The sequence below is a fragment of the Cydia splendana genome, chromosome 10 (assembly GCF_910591565.1).
Source record: "Cydia splendana chromosome 10, ilCydSple1.2, whole genome shotgun sequence".
In the NCBI taxonomy this organism is placed as follows: Eukaryota; Metazoa; Arthropoda; class Insecta; order Lepidoptera; family Tortricidae; genus Cydia; species Cydia splendana.
Window position 1 is genome coordinate 11,492,234 of NC_085969.1, and position 26,893 is coordinate 11,519,126.

The following is a 26,893-nucleotide window of genomic DNA, read 5'->3' on the forward strand; positions in this document are numbered from 1 at the left end:
TAAGTACTTATTTTACATAGACGGGAAACATAAAATAGGTAATTGACTAAACATATCACTAATGTGCTTAGATAAGAATCTGGTAATGTACCAATAATCCAACATAAACGAGAATTTTAATATTTTGAGCACGACAGTTTATTTGCATAAGTTACGAAGAACACGGTGTTCTATTTGCAGTATTTATTACTAAAATGGAATTTCGGTGTTTAATTTTCTTATTCATAGTTATGCAGCTATACTTAATATGTCACAGTGGGTACCAAGCTACTTTAATCAGTGTTAAGCCGTGTGACAAGCCTGATCCTGCTTACGAGAAAGACAGAATGTTTTTATCAAATGTTTCTACTTATTTAAAAGATAATGACACACTTCTTAAAGGTGATATTACTATAAAAAATGATCTGGTCGGTCATTTATGGAGATTCAAAGCCGGCGTATTCAAAAAAGATGTCTTGAAATACAGTTTAGACAGTAAAAGTATGAGTTGTAAAAACGTTATAGTTCGAATAGTTACAACGTCATTAAAAATTAAACTTGATAATGCCTGTAAAATTTACAAAGGTTCTTATGTTTTTGACAATTTTGACATAAACAAGATCGAAAAAGCTGTTAATTTTATACCACTAAGAGTAATGGGCTTAAACAGTTGGCTCTTTTCGCTATATGGACCTAAAGGCACGAATATGTGTTATGACGTCCGCATTATGTTAAAATATTTGAAGTGATAAGACAGGGTTCAACAAGAAAAAATAAATAAATAAAATGTTACTCCATGGAAAAGTTTTTTATTCAATTCTTATTGTCTTTTTAGTTGTCATTTGTATTATGAGTCCGGGTTCTTAGCTTAAACAGTAGGTACCTATGTTCCTATCCGACATAAAATAATAAAACATGGAACGCGAAAGCTTCTGAAGGTACAAACATTTTCATACCTAACTTTCATGCTTTCTGGTTCACTGTTATAAGGTGTCCGAGGTATTCTAATATTTTACTGCATTTCCTACAATCACCTACTTTTGGATTTAAAAATGTATTTTGCTGTGCTCTGAAACTACCTTAGAGCATTTAGTAACTGGAGACGCCTTGGCTGTCATTTTCTGTACAAAACAGTCTGTTAATTTTTGCGGGGGAGGGGCACGTCAAATGTATGGCTATTTGTACAAATGTACATGATTTGTACGTAAGTAACGTACAAATAGCCATGTCAGATAAACGTCAGTCCATAACAAAAGTTTGCACAATTGTGCAAGGTTTTCGGCAGAGGGGTAAGCTCTTAAAGGCGACTCCGGTTATTAAATGCTCTGAGGACACTTCGAAAACCTTCAATTTCCTTGCACTGGCCTGTGTCCATGTCACCGCACCGTACAGGAGAACAGAACATAATATATGTTTATAAGATACTCATTCGGAGGTCTAGCTGCATTGATTTGTTGTGAAGACGTTTAATTTATATATTAATAGGTACCGTAGACCGGCGTGACTTTGGGAAATTTGGGGTTACTTTGATAGATTTAAAACGGCCATACAATTACCATTATTCATTATTTACTTAAAATGTTCCTGTAACTAGTTAGATTACTATATATTCATATTCACCTACTGTGAAAAATCTCACATAAATATATATTATGGCTTAAAAACTAGAATTTTAAAGTCGCCCCTGCATTTGAAAGTCACCCCGGTCAATGGTACCTAGTTTCTCCAATTTGCTAGAAAGGTGTAACTTACATATTAAGTGAAAACTCTGATATTGTTAAAAAATCTATGTACGTATTTATTTATCGTACTAAATAACTTATTATATACACATTATACAGCGTCATAAAATCTAGATACTATTAGTCTTATAACACTTTAAACTCTCGCGTTTTGTACACATATTTAATTACACAAACGGGTCTACCGCGATATAATTTCATTGTTTTTTTCATTGTTTAATGAAATTATATCGCGGTAGACCCGTTTGTGTAATTAAATATTATTAGTCTTATTTTATTATTCCTCTTTTATTTCATCTGCCGTATTCTGAGGTTGCTCTATAGTCACGGTTTTGTTAACCCTTCTCCTTGCGTGGCGGCCACCTCTGAATCTCGCCGGTTCTTCAACGCCATCTGATGATACCTATAATAAAATAAGTTACAAAATTAATAGGAATATTAATTGACCGAAGAGCTGGCGGCTACCTCGCACAACGTATCAGCATTGCGATACAGCGAGGAAATGCCGCCAGCATCCTTGGTACAATGCCTCAAGGGCCTATTTTAGATTTAAGCTAGTTATTAATTTCGTTTAGTAGTACCACTGTATATATATTGTATGTAAATAAATGATTACCATCGAGTATAGGTTACCAAGATTGATCAATTTCGATGAATACCTATATTATATTGATTGAATAATTCACTAGTAAAATACCTTTAACCGAAAATATACTTAATAAAAGAAAAAAAAAGTCGGAATTGGGAATAATATATGTATAAATTAAACCAAACTAGTTTTTATAACATTTATAAGTATTTCTTTACCTGAATCTTTTTTCTAGCTGGGACATTGTTTTCCAGGAACTTGTTTACAGCGCCCAGCGTATTAATGGGTATCTATAAAAATATTGGAAAATATATTAATTGTAAAAGTGCAAGACGTGGGTTGCGTCATTACCAAACTAAAATGGAGTTGGGCGGGACATGTTGGTAGGCAGAGTGATGGCAGGTGGACTAAAATATAAAGGGGCCCACAGATTACCAGTTCGCCGGACGATATCAGCCTGTCAGTTGGTCGGAGCTGTCAAATTTTGCGTTTAACTGATAGGTTGATATCGTCCGGCGGACTGGTAACCAGTGGGCCCCTTTAACGGAATGGTGGCCGCTCTCGGATGAAAGAAGACCCTGGCGTCCGTTGGCGCGTTGGGTGGACAACATTCGTAAATTTGCGGGTCTCTTCTGGATGAGATAGGCTCCGTATCAGGACAGGTGTCGTACTAGAAGAGGCCTATGATCAGCAGTGGGCGATAAAGGGCCGATATGATGATGATGATGATGATGACGAAGGTCGGTTTGTGTAAGTGTAAGATTGTCGTACAATATTAATGACGGCAAAATTTATTCTCTTTTTTAACTTTGCCCTCTATCTAATTACTACTTTTACGCACGTAAACTCACAATTTTAGCGTTAATTATTTTCTGAAACTTTAATTAACGCCAAAATAATTAATAAGAATATTAATGAAGTACTTTATCAAGACGTGCAATTAAAATGTTTGCGTAAGTACCTATGTTTCTGTTAAAGGCAAACAATAAGAAAGCTATTTAATAAGGAATAGTGATTTTGAATTTTGGGATAAAATATGGCTTGTTTGTTCATGTCCTACTTATGCTATGAAACATCCTAAATAGCTTAACATCGGGTACTAGGTACATGGGTACATTGGGTACTATGTTACACGTAGGTATATGTCAAAATTCCAAAAACTTTTTTGAAGTGAAAACTTCTTTAGCGGCGCTGTGCACTTTTTGTGATGGGGAAAATTTTTTAAACTCGTAACAAGTGTCACGTGACCGTAAGACGTAAGACGGACACGTGACCTGATCGAAAAACTTACAATGTCATTGAGTTTTTCTTTATTGATTTAAATGCCATCTAGTGAGTTTCCCTCTAACTGGTACTAATATAACTTGAGTACTAACAGTGATGTGCTTAGGGGTTTCAAGTAATGCGACGAAATAACGCTAGATGGCGTTAACCTCCATTATACATAGTAATCATTGAGTTTTAACTTCTGCCGGCACTCCCAGAGTGCAACCCGTTGTTTTTTTTTTTCTAAATTTACATTGGTGAAACAGTGTGAAATCGAATATCCGTCGGCTCCTGACCAATAATTTATAATTCATTAGCAAATAACCCTCATTTATACCAAAGAACAACTGTACCTATTGTAAAAAGTATAATGAAATAAATGCATTTGTATTTGTATTTATAAATACATAATTCACTGAGCAACAATAAATAGTCAATTGAGAGTTGCGTAGTAGAGCAGGGTCATTACTTACAGTAGGCACTTACATGGTCATCCAAAACATTGGCAGCAATAGCAGCAAACCATCATTAGTCCCGCTAGATACCGCAACCAGGGTGCCCAAAGCATAACGTAGCAAATTCCCTCAATTCGTGTACCAACCCAGCACTCAAAGTAAACCACTAACTGATTATCTTCTGCTTCCATAACTTGCTGTTGAGTTCTAGTTTCAGGTACTGATCGGTCTCGAAACTCGCTCTTTATACAATTTAGCACTTTGTTACAGTGCGAGTAATACTTATGTATAGTTCCTATTTTAAGAAATAATAAGTTGCTTATACGTCCAGCGATTTTCGATGCCGATCAAACAACTATAACTTTTGTATTGTCGGGAACAGGTAATTTTTTCGGTCGGCAACTTTAATCCGGATATAACATAATTTCATAAACCCGTGAAACGCTTCTGATATTATATATCTATAGCGGGTTCAAAGATAAATGTAGAAAAAAACTAACGCGCCACTCAAGGGCGCGGCGCGTTTTCGGGTTTATGAAATCTTTACTCACCTTTTCTGTAAATAAAGAAAAATACGAGACAAGACCTCTACTGAGGTAGGTGCCTAAAATTGCATTGAAGATTAAGTATCAGTGATGGAATATAGATAGGTAAATGAAATAATGTTGTGAAAATAAGGTTGATGTGCTAACGAGTTCCCAACAGACTGATTAATATCAAAATAATAGAATTATAACCAAAACAAGAATGCATGCAGTTGCAGGACTTTCAAACAAAATCTTAGAAAGTTTCTTGAAATACAATCTCATATAATACTTTAAATAGAATTAAAACCTTTAAGTTAGGTAGTCGTGATAAGGGGCCCACTGATTAACAGTCCGCCGGACGGTATCGGCCTGTCAGTTAGAACAAAATTTTGACAGTTCCGAACAACTGACAGGCCGATACCGGCCGGCGGACTGTTAATCAGTGGGCCCCTATAGGGTTGTTAAATATAATTTATGTGGCACCTCCTTTAAATGTTGTAGGTATAGTTATGTACCTCTATTGGTGCGCTACTAAAATTAGAAATCTGTTATATTTTTTGATATGATGGAGTAAGCTCAAAGCTGACAGCTTGTTTTTGTGAATTTGATATTATGTTACAGTATAAAAATATTTCTAAGGTTTCTTGCTCCTATTTTTATGAAATAAAGTCTGAACACTATTGAAATTCCATTGAAATTTAATATGTTACTTTAGCTAAACTCATATTATTATGGAAGTCATTATTGTCACCTGTCAGTTTAGTATGTACCTACGCAAAAAGAAAAAATATAACTAGGGACTGGAGTCCACGAACAGCAATCAGATTGTTAATGTTAATAATGCTTTTTTATAATAAATATTATTGAATTTAATCAAAATTTTATATTATGATTTTATTTTCACCACACCAACCAAAAGGCTCTCTTGATTGTTCAAAAACTGATAGCAAAGTTACATTTTATTCACATGTGAGGCAAAATAATCAAATGCAAATTTTGAGTTAGAATTGACTTTTAAATGATTATTTTGAATGATAAATATTTAATAACATTCATTTGGATTTGATTTTGTTTGATATTTTACAGTAAATTTTTCTTCGGATTGGTGTGGTGAAAAATGTTGTGTTTCACTCGGGGGCAAATTTTCTTTAACCCTCGTGCTTTGAAACCCTCGCAACGCTCAAGATTCCATTTTTCAATTTTGGAATCTTTCGCTTGCTCGGGTATTAGCACGAGAGGTTAAACGACAACTTTGCCCCCTTGTAAAATAAATAACTATTTCTCCATCTTATTAAAATGTGACCGTATCTACGCCAAGTGAAGAAGCGGCAAACGTGCAAGTTAGTAACGTAAATATGAACGGAAAATTAAACGATAAAATGAACTTACAGCGAAAATGTCATCAATGAATTTGGATGCATCCGGTGTCTGTATGGACACTTGGGTCTGTTTAGATGAATCTGATGATAGACCATCAACATCATGCTTCGGTGATTCTGAGGAAATGAATTATAAGGGTCAATTAGGTATGTAAGAAAAGAGAATTACACACCAGATATATTTATATTTAAAACACATTACATACGAGATATCTCAACGTGCTCACACAGTTTTAACTAGTTTTAAGTGTTGAAGTAGGTATTTCTGTTTTAAGGCTTGCGTATTTATTTGGTCGAAGATAGACTACTCTCCATATAAATATATAAATGTATTTCTGTAGTTGTGATTGATGTAATAAGTGCGGGTATAACCTATCAGATAAATATTTAGAGAATATCATTTATCATCTTAAGAAGTCACGTAAATCCATGCCGGCTTCCGTCCCAGGGATTACTCGTAAAAAATAAAACGCAATAAATGCTGTAAGATAAAAATATCATCAAAATTACGAGCGGAAAGAGCCGCTGGGGATCTTTGCTCCCTGCCTCTTATATTGCCTTATCTTGGACATAAAATGCAGCTATAAATACTTTATTAAAAATTAGAAAACGCTAAGCTGCTACCTTCAGTTAGTACAAGAAAAGTCTGTGTTATGTTTTTAGGGTTCCATAATATCAAAAAAGGTAAAAATTAACCCTTATGGTGTTTTTCTAAGAAACCTACAATGAAGAATGCATATCAGTAAGATTTAATTACCTAACCTCGTAATAATACCTACTTAATTAAAAGTTTTTACTTTTATACTGCATGATTTTCTTGTCTCTAATACGGATCAGACCGCTTAGACTTGCGTTGTCGCGCGCGACTCAAAATATCAAGCGCGACTTAAAGTATGGTGTGGGTCGCGACAATGCAAATCATGTTAAGCGGTCTGATATAGTCATTCCTTAGTCCTTTTCTAATTTTCAATACATTCCAGTCAAAACACTGCCAATAAAATGTCATTCTAACTGATAGTGATAGTGTCTAGTCCGCATAAGAAAGCATACCTGAGGCATGAATAATATGAGAACACTATTGTATATACTTTATTACCTTAGCTTTTCTATAAAACACATATAAAAATACACTGTTTAAATTCAATAGAAACCCGCACCTGCGCCCGCTTGCACCGACGCGGACTTTTGGACCGAAACGCTGGTGCTCCCGGCTGTGTTGCCCAGGAAATTCCCCACCGCTTTCAAAGTAGAAATTGGAATCTGTAAACATTAAACATTTGTTAAAACATAAAAAAAAATAAGTTCAAAAACTAAAACCCGACTACTGCAAATCGCGCTCTTAAAAGTATGAATGGTACTATTCATACTTTTAAGAGCGCGATTTGCAGTAGTCGGGTTTTAGTTTTTGAACTTATTTTTTATTTAATTAACTTTGGGGTCAGGATTTCGTTAAGTACTTACTAATAATATTTGAAATCACTTTATATTACTTTTGGGAGGGCGTCCTCAGTACAGAAATGCACGCAGAGCGCCGCATATATCGGGCTACGCCCGACAGCCTTTGGCATGAAGGCGCCTTCGGTGCCTGGCTTTGGAACGCGTACATCGTGCCTCGTACGTCGGGCTATGCCCTACTTTTTAGGGTTCCGTACCTCAAAAGGAAAAAACGGAACCCTTATAGGATCACTCGTGCGTCTGTCTGTCTGTCTGTCTGTCTGTCTGTCTGTCTGTCCGTCTGTCACAGCCGATTTTCTCCGGAACTACTGGACCAATCAAGTTGAAATTTGGTACACATATGTAATTTTGTGACCCAAATACGGACATGTAACGTAAACAAATGAATTTTAAACATGGGGGCCACTTTTGGGGGGTAAATATCATGTTACATATCAAATGAAAGAGCTTATTGTAAGGATTTCAAATTTTTTCTTTTTATAATTTTCGAATCAACAGTTTAGAAGTTATTCAAGAAAATAGGAAAAAAATGACCATTCCCCCCCTTATCTCCGAAACTACTAGGTCTATCATTTTGAAAAAAATACATAAAATAGGTCTATACCTATAGATGACAGGAAAACCTAATAGAAATGTACAGTCAAGCGTGAGTCGGACTTAATTACAGTTTTTAATCCGACCCCTACGGATTTTTTAAAGAGATTTCACTCACGTTTCATATAAAAAAATAAAAATAATGTTAAATTGAGAGCTAGCTTAAAGTTTTTTGTACTCGTCGACTTTAATGGTTGAATTAATAAAGACTTTGTAACCAATAAGCAAAACAAGCACGTGCTTAGGGCACCACGTTCAGGAGGGGCACCAAAATGCCAGGTTGAAAAAGGTGAACAAATTTTAAAATTAGGGACAGACACATCGTTTTTACCACACGATTTTTTTTAGCTGTCCAAAAGCTAATTTGCAAAAATAATGGCGCGTAATTCTTTGGGAAACAATCGGTAGCAGTAGAAGAGTCGTGATTACATGCATATATTTGATTTCAACCCACTCTTTTGCGGTTCGGCGTTAGGTCTTATGCGAGGCCTTCTGCCTTAATTACACTTGGGCGTGGATCCAAATCCAAGCTTTCCTCTTTCGCAGCTAGGCCTACTGCCTTTCTCACACTTCGCCAATTCAATTCCAAGCTCTGCTTTCTTGCATATTTTATGCATGAAAACAACCTCGAATATCGAAGCCTAAGAAATATCGAGCCCTATGCGAAGCTAGGCTGATAGAAAACTGTCCCATCCCTTCTCTGTATGAAATCCTGGATTCGCGCCTGGTTGGGACTAAAAGTAAAATTGCGTTTGTATATATCGAAAAATTTTCGCGCTCGCTTCGCTCGCGTTTTCAATAACTTTATAAGGTATGATAAAGGTGACATTCGGGTGGCGACTGCAGCAACATTACTCTGTTGCAACGTTACTGCTGCAGTACTGTCAACTTCCGTGATAAAATGATGTGACTGATTTCCATACTAAAAGTAAAAATTTACAACTGTCTATCATATTGCGTTTTTATATCGAAAAATTTCCGCGCTCGCTTCGCTCGCGTTTCTATTACTTTCTAAGCTATGATAAAGGTGACATTCGGGTGGCGACTGCAACAGCATTAGGTACTCTGTTGCAACATTACTGCTGCGGCACTGTCAATTTTCGTGATAAAATGATGTGACTGATTTCCATTCTCAGCTGTAACGCGGCAATGAACTTCTCTCAATTTACCAAAAAATCAATGTAATCTTGATGACCCGAGGGAGAGGGGGCACCTAGAAATCCTTAGGGCATCAACATATCTTAATCCGGCACTGATTGTTAAAAATTGTGTAATATACGGAACCCTTGGAACGCGAGTCCGACTCGCACTTGGCCGGTTTTTTAGTATGAGGGCGCCGAAGGCGCCCGGCTTTGGAACGCGTACAGCGAGCCTCGTACGTCGGGCTACGCTCGACTCTTTTAGTATGAGGGCGCTGAAGGCGCCCGGCTTTGAAACGCGTACAGCGAGCCTCGTACGTCAAGCTACGCCCTACACTTTTAGTATGAGGGCGCCGAAGGCGCCCGGCTTTGGAACGCGTACATCGTGCCTCGTACGTCGGGCTACGCCCGACTGTTTTAGTATGAGAACGCCGAAGGCGCCCGGCTTTGGAATGCGTACATCGTGCCTCGTACGTCGGGCTATGCTCGACTCTTTTAGTATGAGGGCGTTGAAGGCGCCCGGCTTTGGAACGCGTACAGCGAGCCTCGTACGTCGGGCTACGCTCGGCTCTTTTAGTATGAGGGCGCTGAAGGCGCCCGGCTTTGGAACGCGTATATCATGCCTCGTACGTCGGGCTACGCCAGACTCTTTTAGTATGAGGGCGCCGAAGGCGCCCGGCTTTAGAACGCGTACATCGTGCCTCGTACGTCGGGCTACGCCCGACTCTTTTGGTATGAGGACGCCGAAGGCGCCCGGCTTTGGAACGCGTACATCATGTCTCGTACGTCGGGCTACGCCAGAATCTTTTAGTATGAGGGCGCCGAAGGCGCCCGGCTTTGGAACGCGTACATCGTGCCTCGTACGTCGGGCTACGCCCGACTCTTTTAGTATGAGGGTGCCGAAGGCGCCCGGCTTTGGACCGCGTACAGCGCGCCACGTACATCGGGCTACGCCTGACCCTTTTAGTGTCGCCTTTTGGACCGAGTCCGGTGCTTCACATAGGTACGTTTCGGTATGCTTCGCCTGACCACTGCGAATTTTACGAGGTGAATATACTAAGCAACTTTTACCATGGGACCAAAGCCGATCTCGTAAAAAAATTTGCTGATCTGGGCTTCTGTACCTATTCACGTTATAAAATATTGCAGGTCATTAAAAAACACCATGTATATAGCGGCCAAAAAAATAATTTTGAAAAATCCTTCTTGTATCGCCATAGTCGCGTAACACGCGAATCCAAAGCGATTGTAGATTCGTAGTTCGAATTACCTACCAGATAAATTAATGTTTTATCGGGTGCATGCAAGCAAAGCCGGGTGCAAAAGCTAACAATATGTATATATTTGAAATGTGCTAATTGAGCTCTTTCAAATGATATACAACACGTCATCATTACTTATTTTTATTTTTTTGGTTCGTAACTTTATGACCTCTAGAGGGCGCTGTGGTAATTTTTTTGTGACGTCATATAGCCTATAACCAGCGGACGATTAAGACGATTCGAATGACACGTCGTTTGTTAAATTTCAATGAGTACTTTAAAAGTTATGAGGGAACAGGTGAACATACATACATACATACCCACATACATACCGGTCAAAATCATAACCCTCCTTTTGCGTTGCCGTAGTCGGGTAAAAAGGAGAAGCAATGTTGAGTGAACTTGAGTGTTTTGTTCAAGTTACATACTGTAATTTATGACACCTAACTGTCAGCATTTATTTCGCCAATTTCCTTAAATTTTGGGAGCGGAAAGTTATAACCTAAATTGTATGTCCCAGTTAGCATTTATAATAGACCTTTTTCAGCTACCCTCAAAGTAATGAACCGAGAAGGGATATAGGTATGTAATCTCTTTGCTCATTATAGTCGATTTACCGTGAATGAAGCGATCCGTTTTTGTTAATATCAGAAATTTTAATTTCCTGTAATTGTTCACGTAGTTAAAAGATAACGACATATTATAAGCTTTATCTAAAATGTTACAAAAGTAAATTAAGTCATAACAAAATATGGCTTACGTTGAATATATCAGCAAAGAATTGCGGATTCCTTTGGAAATTAACTTGCTTGGTGTAAGAGACTTGTTGGTTACCACCGTGGGCAACGGCGGCATCAGCTCCAGCACTGGCATAGTTCTCGACTCCAACGTCAATCCTCTTTTCAATCGGAGGGGGAGGAGGTAACGCCCCAGCTCCACCTATGTATCCGTGGACTGACACCTTGTTATGAAAACGATGCGGTTTCTTGTGGTAGATGTGCTTTTCTACAACCACTGGTTGTTCATGGTAAATATGCTTCTCCACCACTACCGGTTGAGGCTGGACGAAGTGTTTTTCAACGACCACCGGCGGAGGTTGTTCAACGCGTACCTGTAAACAATCTCAATTCAAATTACGTCAGTCTACTTTTTTATTATAATTTTAGTGGCTTCGACAAACATTAGGTACGTGTAGGAAGTATTTTCCATGTCAATAAAATAATATTTGATCTATTGAAGTATCTCCTTAACGAACCCGCTGTGGATAGTCAAACAAGCGGTTCCACTTTAATTATGAAAAGTATTGTTAGCACAGTCGGTGGTTCAGATGGAATATTATTTAAGGTGGATTTATTTAAATTTCTACTTCATTTTGCAGGTAAAAGTAGAAAATGGCAATGAAAATGATTGTGTCGTACGGAGTTAAAGCTGTCTGGAAGCTTCTGGTGCAATTATCTTTCATCCTTTAAAAAAAAACAAACCTTTTGCATTTGCATAAAACCAGACTGTTGCGGAAAGTGAAATACTGGCTGTCTGAACACTTCTGGAACTCTAAACAAAGATCTAAACATTCCGTCAAAATTAAAAATCGATCTAGTATTACTGCGGAATAAGTCTGGTTCCCCATAGTTACTCACTTCCTTGACTCTGGTCTTGGATTTTACAACGGTATTAGTTAAAGGTACAACGGGCGATGCAGCATTGAAATCGAATTCAGTGTGCACTTTCTTGTCGACGTGACTGACGGGTTGTTCAACGGCTCCAGACGAAAGCCCGAATGACTTGCTGCTTGAGTAAGTAAATCCTGATGATCCTGCAACACCGGATTCACCGCCCTGAAAATAAAAATACATATATTTTTACATTAACTGGTAATAACCTAAATCAACGTAGCAGCATTTGAGCAGCATCATCTGGGAAGAGATACCTACAGCCTACGTTTCGTCCCTGCTAGCTAATTCGCTAAGCCTTTATTATTATAGAAGCGTGAAACACCACTATAGTCTATAGTAGTAAACTAATTTTTACAAGCTTTTATTTAGTTTCATAAGTATGTCCCGTTGTCTGTGTGTGTTCTGTGTGTTGTCAAATCACAAAATCTGTAATCAAATCTTCCAAGCAAAATTTTACCATCTTCCCGGTTTCGGAGTCGGGTGTCAATGCAATATTATGTTACCATCGACCTGATCTGATGATGGAGACAGGAGGTGGCCATAGGGACTCTGTGATAAAACAACGCAACCTTATTGTGTTGGGGGTAAGAAAAGTACAGTCAGCTGTAAAAGCTTGTACCAAAAATGAAATACTTGCAAAAAACTTATTTCTGCGTTATTATGACGAAGTTTCCGTGTATTACAATATCGTATTATAATTAAATTATATAATGTAGTCGTTAAAGCTACGGATGGTATAGTGGTATTTTGGCCTCGCTTTTTACGTTCTGATTTATGGAAACAAGTTTCTAGGTTTTAATGTCCGTATTTGCTTAAATAGTCAAATCCGACCGCAGCACACGGTCGCATGCTTCTTCAGCTATTTAGAGTGCTCCGTATTATTCTTGGAAACTGTGGTTTTGGTCTACTCTCATAAATGAGTCGCTTAATAAACTCTGTAGCATAACTAAAATTGAACGTCAAGTGGATAATTCGAGGTAAGTACAGCCAGTACAATACTTGTATGCCAAGTTGATAAAACAATAGTTTTGCTGATTGTAAGCTCTTAACAAATTTGTAAGGAGTGCTTACCAAGCCAGCAGCAGCGTTGCGATTGCCAGCGGAAGCTCCAGCGAACCCAATGCCACCAGACTTCTCAGCATCGGCGCCTCCGGCGAGCCCCGCGGCCGCTTTCACGTTGCCTCCGGCGGTGGCGCCGGCGTATAAACCACCTGATAACACACACACACACACACGTCATAATCAACAATACATTTTCTTGCATGTGGGGTCTGGCTGAACAAAGTTGGTACTAATATTAAAAATTGGCGTACGAAAAACATAACAATGATGATGAATATTTCAAAAATTTAATTTCCTTGAGCAACAATTTCTATGTAAGATAAAAGAGAGCTATGCCGGTACTTTATGCAGTTAATTTAAAAAAATGATAATAGAGTCATTAGTCATTATTAAAGTTTACACATACATAGGTAAGTTATACATGTCATTTATTTGTCTATTTAAATTTCAAACTAGCATATTCGGTGAAACAGCATACCTATGGCAGTGGGCATGCACGATACTTACTAATTTTTACGATAAGATTTCTGTTGGCAACATTAAGTTGCCTGAGGACTATTTAAAACCTTACGGTTCGGTTCAACAATTAAAGTCTGGGACATTACAAGAAAGACCGAGGATAAGGCTAATTGCCACGCAATGTTAGAAAAGCCAATTTCAGTAGACTTATTCAGGCTTATGCTACTAGTCATATGTTTAATACCAGTCACCAGCTAATTACGTACTTGTCTGTAATGTAATCTTAGTAACTGTCTGCGTTTTTATCTACGCCATCATTAATCCGAGGTGACTTTTAATTACTATTCTTGTACCTACCACTATTGTCTTCGTGTCTAGGTCGGAAACATTAAAATTACTTTGATACTATTTATTCTATTCTCCAAACAACTGGATATTTTTCTTGATTATTTTCTCTATTAGATGTGTGCAGTTCTGAAGGAATCCAGAGAATAAACAACTATAATAGTAAGCAATCTATTTAATCGATTTTAATAGTATTTCAACGGTACAGTCATGGTATTAAATAATTTGTATCAACACGGATAAAGTATCAAATGTATGATTATTGCCAATGTATTAAGGTAATGTACATATTTTTGGCACATTATCTATATTTAATATCTTGACTGTACCAGCCTCAAGAATAGGCTCTAGACAACATACCCACTCCACTTAGTACACCTATCCATATATCTTATGTATTGATATAATATACATATTTTTATACTAAATTTATTTTACAAACTTTTAGTACTATCTTATTGTGTACCTATTATAAATCTGCATAAAAAATACTTACGTAAAGAACATAACTCATCGGAACCAGATTGCGAAGTATAAATGTTCATTAATTAATCTATGCAATTAATCTAAGCGGTGCGCGCGTTCATTTTCAAGAGTTATTCACCTTCCATTTACTTAAACGTGTTGTTTTTCTACGATATTCATTTTTAATAAGTATTTGAAATTGACCGCAGTAAAATGATTATGTATATTGGAAATAGTAGGTATACACGGTGTGGCCTCACAACACGAGCAAAGAATTAAAACATAGATTGTACTCCTCAAACGGTGACACTTTTGTTCAACAACTTTTAAAAATTATGAAGTATTTAGACTCCCTATTTTTCATACAAAATAAATATTATCTTCAATGGACGCCATCGCCACGCCATATTATTGTGATTGACGTTGCTTGTCACGCCTTAAACATAACAAAATTCGCAATACATTGCGTCTTAGAATAAACTTTAAAGTGTAATAAAAATCAAACCACAAGTTATTTTTAAAAGTCGCTGAACAAATGTTGGTCAGTATGAGGAGTACAGCCTACAGTTTAATTTTTTGCTCATGTTACAGGCCACACCCGGTATATCTTGAGTAAGTAAAGCAACAAGTAGGAATATTTTTAAAAGTATTTAGTGACAATGCCCGCAGTACCTATTGCTGAAAAATTAAATTAAACATGTTTGTCTTCTTGCTGACTTTTTTTCAAATAAGTTCGTTCACTTATTTAATCCCCTTTGGAGACATAATCGAATTCAATCTAAGCGCTGACCAAACATCGAATCGAATTGACAGCTTAGACCGTGACTAGTTAAGTATTATATATTTTACACGCTTATTTGAATGAATATCAGACCTACGTAATAGTCGTTTAGGAAATTCCATTGCTCACACTATTACCTACCTGACAATACCAACGCAATCCTTTTGGGAGACTTAATGACATTATCACTATACGTAGGTATCGGGTGGTCGATGGATTCACAGAATAACTATTAGTTTCTAGTTTAGAATTAGAGAAACTAATTTGGTTTACTTTAGTTCTAGAAATGTAAGGTGTGTGGTATAGTTATCTATGTAATTAGAACTCGCTAATTATTTATTACTCCTAAGGAATTTTAATTTAATTACAAGGTGTTGATTTCTAATTGTAACATATTTAAAATAAAATTTCGTAACGATATTCATTAGGGCTTCATGAAATCATGATACACACGAGTGATTTACTTATCTGGTATTAGTTAAATAAAAATTAATTTTGTAAAACTAGTCCCTAAGAAGATGACATGTCTACTTTGGAAAGACTTATATCAAAACAAAACGCTGTAACTTGATGGTGGCGTACTTTGTTGCCAAAAATATGTTTTTTTTTTCTTTAGAGCAAAAGTCAAGAAATCACAATTAGAAGAGTATCAATGTTTTGGCCTTTATCTAGAAACTTCATCTATTCGAATCCTGATTTCTTGACTTTTGCTCTATAGAAAAAAAAATACGAACGCATGTTAAAAACATGCGTGCAAACACAAAAACAAAAACAAACAAAAACACAACAAACAATTCAAAAGCATGATTTATCCGCGATCATGGGCATGCACAGTCGTCTCGCTATCTAGTGACAGTAAGAGAAAAACTTGAACCCACGGGATCTTAAATATTGTATTGTATTTATTAGTTTTTAATTTTTCAAATATCAAATATATCAAATATCAACATTTATTCAGCAAATAGGCCACAAGGGCACTTTTACACGTCAACATTGAATTTACATAGAAGCAAAAATAATAACAAGACATTAACAATTTTATAAAATACAACTAACAATTCACACTAACGTATTACAATTACTTAGAGATGCATATGGTCTCTTAATGTCGAATTACATAAAAAATACAGATACAAAACACAAAAAAAATCGATAATTAGCGTCTATTACTAGCCGACCAACCAGTCCGTCCACGTAGGTGGACGGCCAGTATTTTTCTTTCTCAACCAACAATCGGTCTAGTTGGTTGGTTAGTAATATGAACTTTTAGTACTAAGGTAACGGCGGCTATTAACGCGGGTATCAAAATCGACGTCTAACACCGCGGTGTTTACAAATACGTATTTTGCAAGCAAACAGATCTATTCCCTAAGAAATAAAGCATACACAAAACAAGCTCATTCATTGGTCTATCGTGCCCATTAGTGTGCATTTGTATGAGTGTAACAAAAAACTCGCAATTCGTCAGTTTGTGCGACGGCGGCGCAAGAACCGGTTATTCCATACAGACGCGTGACGCCACAGGTAAGTGCACTCCAATCTTACTTAGTGTTTAACGTAATAGTTATGGCAAATAAACTAGTGCAATGCCTTTTAGGAGGTTGTGTATTGTTTTCTACACGATTTTGCATTACTTTTAACTTAGGTTTTGACCGGGAAATACGTTTAAAATGGAAAATAAAATACAGCGGTGATAGGCGCCAATTACTTCTGTGGTAAGTAATTCCGTGGTATGCCACGGTAATAGAAAAAGTGGTAGTTCTGTTATTTACTCTTTAGTTTTGGTACAAATTATCAGTTTTATAATTTCTTTTATTTATTCCAATCTTGATCTATTCACGCTATTAAAGAGCTATTTCCGTGGTATGGAAAGTATTCAACTAACCCTTAATTTTTAACAAAAACTTCAGCACCGATTTCCTTGTTTCTATGGGAACCCTTAATCTGTCAACTTTTTTTTATTTTCAGATAAAACCTGAAATTTACTTGCCGTTATGTGATTTTGTCTTTACAAGAAGCTTGTAATATACGTGTTTGATTTGATTTGAAAAACCATCTGTGTTTTATTCTTTTTATGGGTCGGAATTAGGTTTAATCAAACTCCAAATTAAGCCTATTACCGATGGTATGATCAGATTACCCTCGGTGATAGAATGTATAGAAATCTATTACCGACCCATAGAAACATCGAATGGGTCGGTAATAGGCTCTTAAAGAGTTATCTATTACCGAGTGACTATTTGGTATTGTATTTTTGGTATTTTTAAACATACTCCTATAGTTTTATTTTTTATTTTTGTGTCATTATTAAACTTAATGACACAAAAATAATATACAGAACCCACGTCGTTATTATTGTTTTAACCCTCGGTATTAGGTTTCGAATTTTGAGTTTGGTTTCTATTAACGAGTGTAGAAAAATCATGCCAATTGTACCCTCGGTAATGAAAGCTCAATTCGCGGTAATAGAATCACAGCCTGTCCCTTGCCACGGTAATAGAAGATTTGGTCATTTTGGCTTCAAAAAATATTTTAATACATATAATAACCCAAAATGAATCCAAAAACGTGTGAAACGGAAAGTTCATTAAATGCTCTGATGAAAAAAAAATATTCCTGGCTGTTAGACAGCATTGATACCCTTAATTTTTGGATCTCTTTTGAAAAGTTCCTTAACTACCACGGTAATAGGTGCCTTTACCTTAGCCGACCAATTAATTATGATTGGTTTGTCGGTTGGTACTCGGTATATACCAACCGAAAAACCCTGACACACTATTCGTTAACATATTGACTGCCCACACACAAAACGATCTGACAATTTCACTAGTCCAATTGTTATTCTTTTTTTTTTATGTACATGCAGTTGTCAGCTAAGCGAGACAGCGTTAGATCGAACGTAGTAAGGACCGGGTGAAGCGCAAGTATGATATTGATGAAGAGCCGTTACCTCCACTCCCGCCACCGCTGGCTCCTCCGCCTAGCCCGGCAGCCGCCGCTTGCCCGTGAGGAGTGCCGGCCTCGGCAAACAGCCCTCCGGCTCCGCCGTTACCTAAACAAATTAAGTTTTTATTACAACACTTATAAATATTTTTTATTACAGCAGTTATAAAATAAATAGAAACAGCAGTTAACTTTAACACAAGTACGATTCAGTAAGGTGGCGTGATGTTGCTCAATTCGTTGTATTCATGATCGTTGTTATAATGCCCTGTCAGTGTTGAGACATATTAGCATGGAACAAAGAATGAACGGGCCGCGTTACTTCTTTCTTTTGCGCATATTAGTTTTCGGGCATTTGACCTGTCAAACAGTGTGAAGATGTCTCATGAAAGTTCACATTTTCCTCCGCCGTGCGCTGTTTTCATTTATTTAAAGTATATTTCTTCCACCAAGTACTTCGCATTTGCTATTTAGCATGATTCAGGAAATGTTATCCCATCTCTTCCGATTTTATAAATCACAAGCACATTTCAATGCAGTAGTAAGTAGATGTATGTCTACAACTAAAATTGTATGGAACTTATGGAATTATACCTAGTCTATAATACGAGTTTTTAGATTGCGTCTTAAGGAATTATGGTGCCCTTATATTGCTATACATACATAGAGAATGTTTAGGAGACTTGCCTAAGAAGGGGAGTTAAGCCATGTTTAAAAATTCAGTAGACTTTAGCGCAAACTAAACGATGACGCATCTTACTGCGGTAGAGGGTACTTATGATATAATCTCTCAGTAGAGTAGGTATACGCCCTTGGTATTATTTTATATAATATATTATTTGGTTGAAGATATTATTTTAATTATGAGTTATAGAACTCAGAATACAATCTTAAATACAACATACAAAATACAGACATAATCCTATTTAAAATTAAAAGCGTATGCGAATCTTCTATATTTAGTAACTTCCTAATGGAGCTTGAAATCAAATTGTTGAAATTGATTTCGGTAGCATACATTTAATAAAACCATAAACATAATTAATAACAAACTTACAATAAAAATTAACCTAACCATTAACCTTTCGGTAGCTATATGTCGATGGTATCATTTGTTCCCTAAATCGGAGGCAACTTTTTTTTATAAATCCAGGCTTTATTAGTTTTTGTGTTACTGCCAAATGTTTACAACGATTTCTTAGGCTGCCTGTACATAAATAATTCCATTTCATGGAAAATGAAAGTCGTTAACCGATTTATAGTTTAATCACTGAAACCTTCTCAAATGTTGTGAAATTAAATTATTTCTAAGTAGACTTAATTTAATATTTAATTTTAATATGAAGCTATATATTTATGTTATTAAATAAATATAATTCATTTACATATAAGATATATATTATTTGTTATGGAAGCAATTTTATAAATATTCATTTTGTAATTTTTTTACGTTTCTATTTATTTACTTTAAGGCAATAAAACAATTTATTATTGTTTAGTTTACAATAAGTTGGTATATCTATTACTAATATACAATGACATATGACTATGTCTTGCGTATTACATTGCACGATTTTTCTGCATTATTGTCTACTTAAATAGTAATAGTTAACATCATTACAAAAGTAGAAAAATATTAGAACAATCACGCTTGTTAAGTTAAGACCCACACAGATTAAGTAACCCTTCGTCTTAAATTAGGTAAGTATACCGTTTAACAAAACATGAATTACAGTAAAGGGCCATAAAGTTTGCACATCGGTATTTAGAAAGAGAATATTGGAGGCAACGAGAATGAAAGAGACAACGCTCTACGAAGCCGAAATTCCGATGTGCAAACTTTATGGCCCTTTACTGTACAATCATTTATCATACGATAGGTACAGTCACGGACTTTAAATGTTGAGCCATTTAGGGTTTACTTTACATTGGACATTTCATAGGTACCGTTAGTATTGACAACCAAATTAGCTTGAACCCTAAATGACTCGACAATTAAAGTCCGTGACTCGTCAAGTGTAAAAATATGGGTGCATACAACTTACAACATGTCCCATAGTTCTTAATTCACCGACATAAGAGCTATGGGAGATATTTTTGAGTAAAATATTTTTACACTTGACTGTACAACAATTTACCACAGAATAATTAGGCATGGCGCGATACCATAGTAGGCAACTTTAATTTCTCTCACCTTACAGCCCGATTCCAACGTTTCTTAATACAAAAACGTCACTTTTGACACTGACAAATCTATTCCATATCTAGACGTAATATTTGTCGTATCTTAAAGTTCGAATCGGGCCGTTAGCGTTTTCGTGCTGAGTAAGAGGAATCGATCAAAACACGACACGAACGACCTTAATTTGAACTCAGGACTCTTGATAAGGTTTATGAATAAATCTTTGTGATTCTAACAGCCTGCGATTTAAAACGCGATCTAACACACAACGATTTAAAAAATAAGATACCAACATAATATAATAATATGAGTGTAGATGGGTCTCTTGCTCTTACTAATTCTAATTACGTTACATTGATGCGGGAGAGATGGACTATGATTCATGTTGAAATATTTTTTTTAGAGTCATTATACTTACTTGAATTAATAATTTCAGATTTGTAAAATATGAAAATTTAATTTTAGAATAGCGGTGTCGCCTCGCTCTCAGTACTTATAATTACTTACCTATACTTATTTATTTTGTTCGTTACTTAAGGTAATCTGTCTATCACAGACTAATTTTAATTTTTAACAAGCAGAAACGTCTGCTAACGTTTCTATAAAGCTCAGAATAAATTTAAAAGTGGAAAAATTACTGTATTGGGTGATTGGGTGTGATTTGCTGGCTATAGATGAGGTATTGGTGACTCAGATGGCAGAGCGCTGGAGTATCGATCCAGAGGCCGTGAGATCAAGTCTAACCCAATACAGTAATTTTTCCACTTTTAAAATTATCATAGACTAGTTTTAAAAATGAAATACCTACGTAAGTACGTTGCTACAGTTAAGACAAGGCTTTAGTCATCTTTCCGACATTTGCCTTAAACCAACCACATTCATGTGAAGTAAGCTCAATAACAGACCTACTTCAAGTGCCCAAGTTTATATGATTAAGAGAAGTAATTAGGTACGTACCTAATACTCCTCCCAGACCAGCTGCCGCGTGGTAACCGCCGAAGTTTACTCCCACTTTGCCTTCTTTGAATGTAATGAATTGGGGGGCCTGCAAAGAAACAATATTTCATTCAAGTCTTGCAGGTCATGGAAACTTTTCTGTAGAGGTGAAAACGAGCTAGACAAATACTGTGTATAATAATATAATAGTTTAATATGTTTAACATTAATGTGCTAATTATTAAATTTAAATATGTTAGTTAGTTAGTGGCTATTGTCCAATTGTGTATAGACATGTAGATACGGATGCGGACATTAAGGTGCTAATTTATGACTTCTGTTCCATAGACCTAAAAACACCAAATATATGCGAATTCAATTTTAATTTATTTTACTTGAATTTACAACAATTGAAGGGTACACGGAAAGAATATGTCTAGTCACTGTGACAACATTTTGAGTTATCGCGGTTTGAAAGGAACGATGTAGGTAATTAACCATATTATTTCCGCGTATAGGTATTTTTAAAGTGAGTAAGTAACAGAAGTTGTAACTAATAGCACATTTTGAGATTAAAATCTCATTTTCCAAAAAAGTGACTAGACATGTTCTTTCCGTGTACATTTCAATTACTGTAAATTATTAAAGACAGCTGCCACTGACTCTTGGCAAAAATATAATTATGACGCTAAGCTAGGAGCAACCCTATTTGCGATCAAAACAGGTCGACGATAAATCATTGAACCACAGTTCTGACTAAAACGAGCCATAGACACAAATTCAGGTTCATTACCGCTGGAAATGGTAACTACACCATTGAAATGACTCACTGATCGAGCACGCGGCACGTGGCATAATTAGCTTTTGATTTAGAAGCGCAATTGAATCGAACATCGATAGTAACGAGTGTTGCGACTGATACACGTAGGTATGCGGTCCACTGGCTGCGCATAGGTTAGAATATACCTATACCTACTAGGAATTAAATTATGTCTTGGTAGAAATATGTTTGTAAGACAGAATTTAATAAGTAACTTTTCCTACTACTTAAAAATAGTGTAATCTAATCAATCTAATCAAAAACAGTTCGTTCGGATTGGGTATATATGCATTATGCACATATATATACCCAATCCGAACGAACTGTTTTCAGCTTTTCAGTAGGTACCTACTCGTACCCTCTAAGTGTTACATGATATATAAATTATGTGAATCCTAGAAAATTGAGACCTTAAACTTTCAGTTGTCTACGTAGCTACAGTTTTTATTACTGTTATGAAAAAAAAAACGTGTAGTTGAGTCATTATAGATTTTGACCTGTGAATAATCAGTTCTTGGATTTTTTTTTCGTGGGTCCCTCGGGGGGGTCACTGGGAGTGTAAATTCAAAAAGTAGACTGAATCAGGCTCCTGTGTATATTCGAAAAACGGTTTTTCTAAAATTACACGGCCATTTTTTTTGATTTTACAGTACAACCGTGAGGACAAAAATTGTAGGAAATTTGATTCTCTACAAGTTTGGTCCTCACAATTTTTCTTCTAGGATCGATATTTTGGAAATTAAATTTGAAAAAAGCGACAAATTCAAAATATTTTCATCTCGTTTATTTTCAACTTTACGTCATAAATGAAGAGGACTAAACTTGTAGAGAATCAAATTTCCTACAATTTTTGTCCTCACGGTTTTACTGTAAAATCAAAAATAGCCGAGTTATTCAAGAAAAACCGTTTTTTCGAATAGGTATACACAGGAGCCTGATTCAGTCTACTTTTTGAATTTACACTCCCAGTGACCCCCCTGAGGGACCTACGAAAAAAAAATCCAAGAACTGATTATTCACGGGTGGGGTCGGTTTTTTGGATATAATGACTGGACTAGTGCTTTTAGTTGCAATGTGCATAAAGTTGAATTCACTAAATTTTTAACACGAAAGTCATATTGTTCTAAGTTCTGAGACGTTCACTGAACTTTTGAGATATACAACAAATGTATATCAACTGCTGAAGGTGCAGGACCGTTTAAAGGGGCCCACTGATTAACAGTCCGCCGGACGGTATCGGCCTGTCAGTTGTTCGGAACTGTCAAGATTTTGTTCTAACTGACAGGCCGATACCGTCCGGCGGACTGTTAATCAGTGGGCCCCTTAAATAATAATTAAGAATTAGTTATGTTTAAAAGTTCAAAATACATATTTACTTATGTACGTTATACGATAGTGTCATTGTATTGATTGTTTGCTCCAGAAACGTGATTATACCTACGTGTCTTGGGCTCGAAAGCTGAATATTATCTCAAAGTATTAAATCATACCCAATAACTTTGGCAATACATTATTTGGTTTCTATTTAAGTATTTTTTAAATTATTCTATACTAATTGAATGAAAACACTAGTTACGGGTGCACGTTCTATACGGATCCGTTGTTATGACCGTCATCACGATTTACTATCGTGGACGGAGCAAAGTCATGGGCGGACGGGCAGAAAGTCCCATCCCATTGGGACGCTAAAACATGTGGCAATTCAGAACCGCAATAGCAAGTTTGTTACCGTCTCTTTAAACCCCAGTTCATAAGTGATCTATCTATCTATACATATAATAAAGCTGAAGAGGGTCGAAAGTCTGTACATGGAAGATATTCGAAAAAAAGTTGGCTGTGGATACTTAGAATCGACAACAGAATACGTTCCAACAGTTTTTAGAATTTTTGTCTGTTTGTCTGTTTATCTGTTTGTCTGTTTATTTGAACGCGCATCACGTGAAAACGGCTGAACGGATTTTGATGGAAACTTTACTAATCTGTCGAGAACATCCCCGGCCAGATTATAGGCTATAAAAATTCAACCCCTAAAAGGGGGGGTAGCCACAACACTCGCTTGACTTAAGTTTGCCCCTGAATCTTATGGCGCTACTTAGGAAAGAGGGGCAAACTTTTTCCAAATATGTTCTAGCACTATAGAGTACCGTGCTAAACTAACAGATGGCGCTGAATTTGATACGTTGTGACATGAATAAGCCACCGAGGAAGGATTTTGCCAAATTAACTCTAAGTTTAGAAGAGAGGGTACGGATATCAACAAATTTAATTGAATAATTATGTTGATTTAATAATACAACAAAATTAAACGACAGTAAAATAATTGCCCCTTATTGCACAGTGCCATCTTTTGGGGAACTGAGTAGACATTAAGTAATCAAGAAAACTAAAAATGAGTTTTCATAGTTACGTAGTGGTAAAATAAACATACATATCAACACGCGTATTATTGCATAATTATTTAAAATTATTAATTTTCTCCGTCATGAATTATACCTAATCGTAATTATATCGCATCCATATCAAATCCATATTCATACATATACAGCACTTAATAATGGCCACGAAGGTGGGTACTTTGAAAAAAAAAAAAACATTGACCTCTGTCATTTGCAGTGCCGGATTAACCCTTTTAAGCCAAATAAGCACTTGCTTAGGGCACCACGTCTAGGGGGCACCAAAACCGTAAGCAAAAAAACGCGCAGGCTGCATCAGCATTGCAGTCGTCGTGGAGTAGGTACCTACATGAAACTTTTATACGTGTACAAGTACCCATCTAATAATGAAGGGTCGTAGGGATCAAGTAAGAGAGTGAGGGTACGTAAGAACATCTCCAACGTAGGCTTTCGATTTGACCTTCCGCGGAGGCCCTTAAAGTCATGGAAAAAAATCTTGCTTTCGGGCTTGCGGCCAGCCGATTTTTTCGACATAGGTTACCGATTTTATAGCGAATTTTGCTCTCTTGCACGCCAGATTTGCCGGCCAAGCCGAGTTGATCCTTAGCCGCGATCCTGAGACCTAACTGTCAAAGTGTTATAAGGGGCCCCGTGACAGCTGAAAACTAAAAACATCCTATCAAGTAGCGCTTTCGAGTGAAGCCAAAGAGCGAGCAGTAGAAGAGACGTGATCACATGCATAGATTCGATTTCAAGCCACTCTTTTGCAGTTCTGCGTTAGGTCTTATGCGAGGCCTTCTGCCTTACGGCAAAGTTGATCTTCTGCCTTAATTACACTTGGGCGTGGATCCAAATCCAAGCTCTGCTTTCTTGCATCTTTTCACCTCTCTTGCATCAAACAACCTTGCTGAGACCCTTAAATATCGAGCCCTATGCGAAGCTAGGCTGATAAAAAACTGTCCCATCCCTTCTCTGTATAAAATCCTGGATTCGCGCCTGGTTGGGACTAAAAGTAAAAATGTACAACTGTCTATCAAATTGTGTTTTTTATATCGAAAAATTTTCGCGCTCGCTTCGCTCGCGTTTTAATAACTTTCTAAGATTTGATAAAGGTGACATTCGGGTGGCGACTGCAGCAGCATTACTCTGTTGCAACGTTACTGCTGCAGCACTGTCAATTTTCGTGATAAAATGATGTAACTGATTTCCATACTAAAAGTTAAAATGTACAACTATCTATCAAATTGCGTTTTTTATATCGAAAAATTTTCGCGCTCGCTTCGCTCGCGTTTTCAATAACTTTCTAAGATATGATAAAGGTAACATTCGGGTGGCGACTGCAGCAGCATTATTCTGTTGCAACGTTACTGCTGCAGCACTGTCAATTTTCGTGATAAAATGATGTGTCTGATTTCCATACTAAAAGTAAAAATGTACAACTGTCTATCAATTTGCGTTTTTTATATCGATAAATTTTCGCGCTCGCTTCGCTCGCGTTTTCGATTACTTTCTAAGATATGACAAAGGTGACATTCGGGTGGCGACTGCAGCAGCATTACTCTGTTGCTACGTTACTGCTGCAGCACTGTCAATTTTCGTGATAAAATTATGTGCCTGATGATTTCCATACTAAAAGTAAAAATGTCTATCAAATTGCGTTTTTATATCGAAAAATTTTCGCGCTCGCTTCGCTCGCGTTTTCACTAACATTCTAAGATATGGCGACTGCAGCAGCATTAGGTAGGTACTCTGTTGCAACGTTACTGCTGCGGCACTGTCAATTTTCGTGATAAAATGATGTGACTGATTTCCATTCTCAGCTGTAATGCGGCAATGAACGTCACTCAATTTACCAAGAAAAATCAATGTAATCTTGATGACCCTAGGGAGAGGGGGCACCATGGTCTAGAAATGCTTAGGGCATCAAAATAACTTAATCCGGCACTGGTCGTTTGCGGTGCGTAGTCAAACGATTTGGGACTCGCATTTTATACGCATTTCCATGCCTTCCCGAAAAAAATCGAATCATTCGCGAAAGTCTCGCAACGCTTTGAGGTTACAAACGGCACGCGGTCTTCCTCAGGAGTCTGAAGAAGACCACGGTGAGTGGCGCTCTAGCCAGGCAGGGCGCTTCGCTTTCGCTCGCGCGCGTATACCTTACTGTATCGTCCGATATGCAGTATACACCTACTACTCTGTCGTTAAAATCACGTGTAAAATTTTAATAAGGGCGAAAAAAACTATTGATTTTGGAGTGTAGTTTTATTTAGTGGTACCTAACTGTAAAATATTTTACCTGGACTACAGTCCTCTAGCATATCCATCTGTCAACTTTACTTCAAGTTCCGCCTCCAGGGGAGAGGGAAAGAAATTAGGATTAGAAATTAGCCACTTACTGACACAGACCGAATTCCACGCGGGCGGAGCCGCGGGCACAGCTAGTAAGA

At 36.8% G+C, this 26,893-nt stretch overlaps 1 protein-coding gene across 2 annotated transcripts in view; it reads right to left on the bottom strand.

The window, feature by feature from the left end:
• Nucleotides 1-1,977: 1,977 nt before the first annotated feature.
• The window catches only part of LOC134794294 (chorion protein S38-like), a 46,450-nt gene continuing 21,534 nt past the window's right edge, over nt 1,978-26,893 (bottom strand). The window contains exons 3-11 of one of the 2 annotated variants that reach the window (XM_063766054.1): nt 21,255-21,342; nt 18,123-18,224; nt 13,132-13,271; nt 12,025-12,222; nt 11,148-11,498; nt 7,095-7,197; nt 5,948-6,054; nt 2,529-2,600; nt 1,978-2,124 (exon numbers count right to left, since the gene is read on the bottom strand). In XM_063766054.1, the coding sequence (XP_063622124.1) occupies nt 1,999-2,124; nt 2,529-2,600; nt 5,948-6,054; nt 7,095-7,197; nt 11,148-11,498; nt 12,025-12,222; nt 13,132-13,271; nt 18,123-18,224; nt 21,255-21,342 (1,287 nt within the window). In that variant the 3' untranslated portion in view covers nt 1,978-1,998. Of the gene's footprint in view, nt 2,125-2,528; nt 2,601-5,947; nt 6,055-7,094; nt 7,198-11,147; nt 11,499-12,024; nt 12,223-13,131; nt 13,272-18,122; nt 18,225-21,254; nt 21,343-26,893 lie in introns of those variants that run through there. The other variant, XM_063766055.1, reaches the window with a different exon arrangement.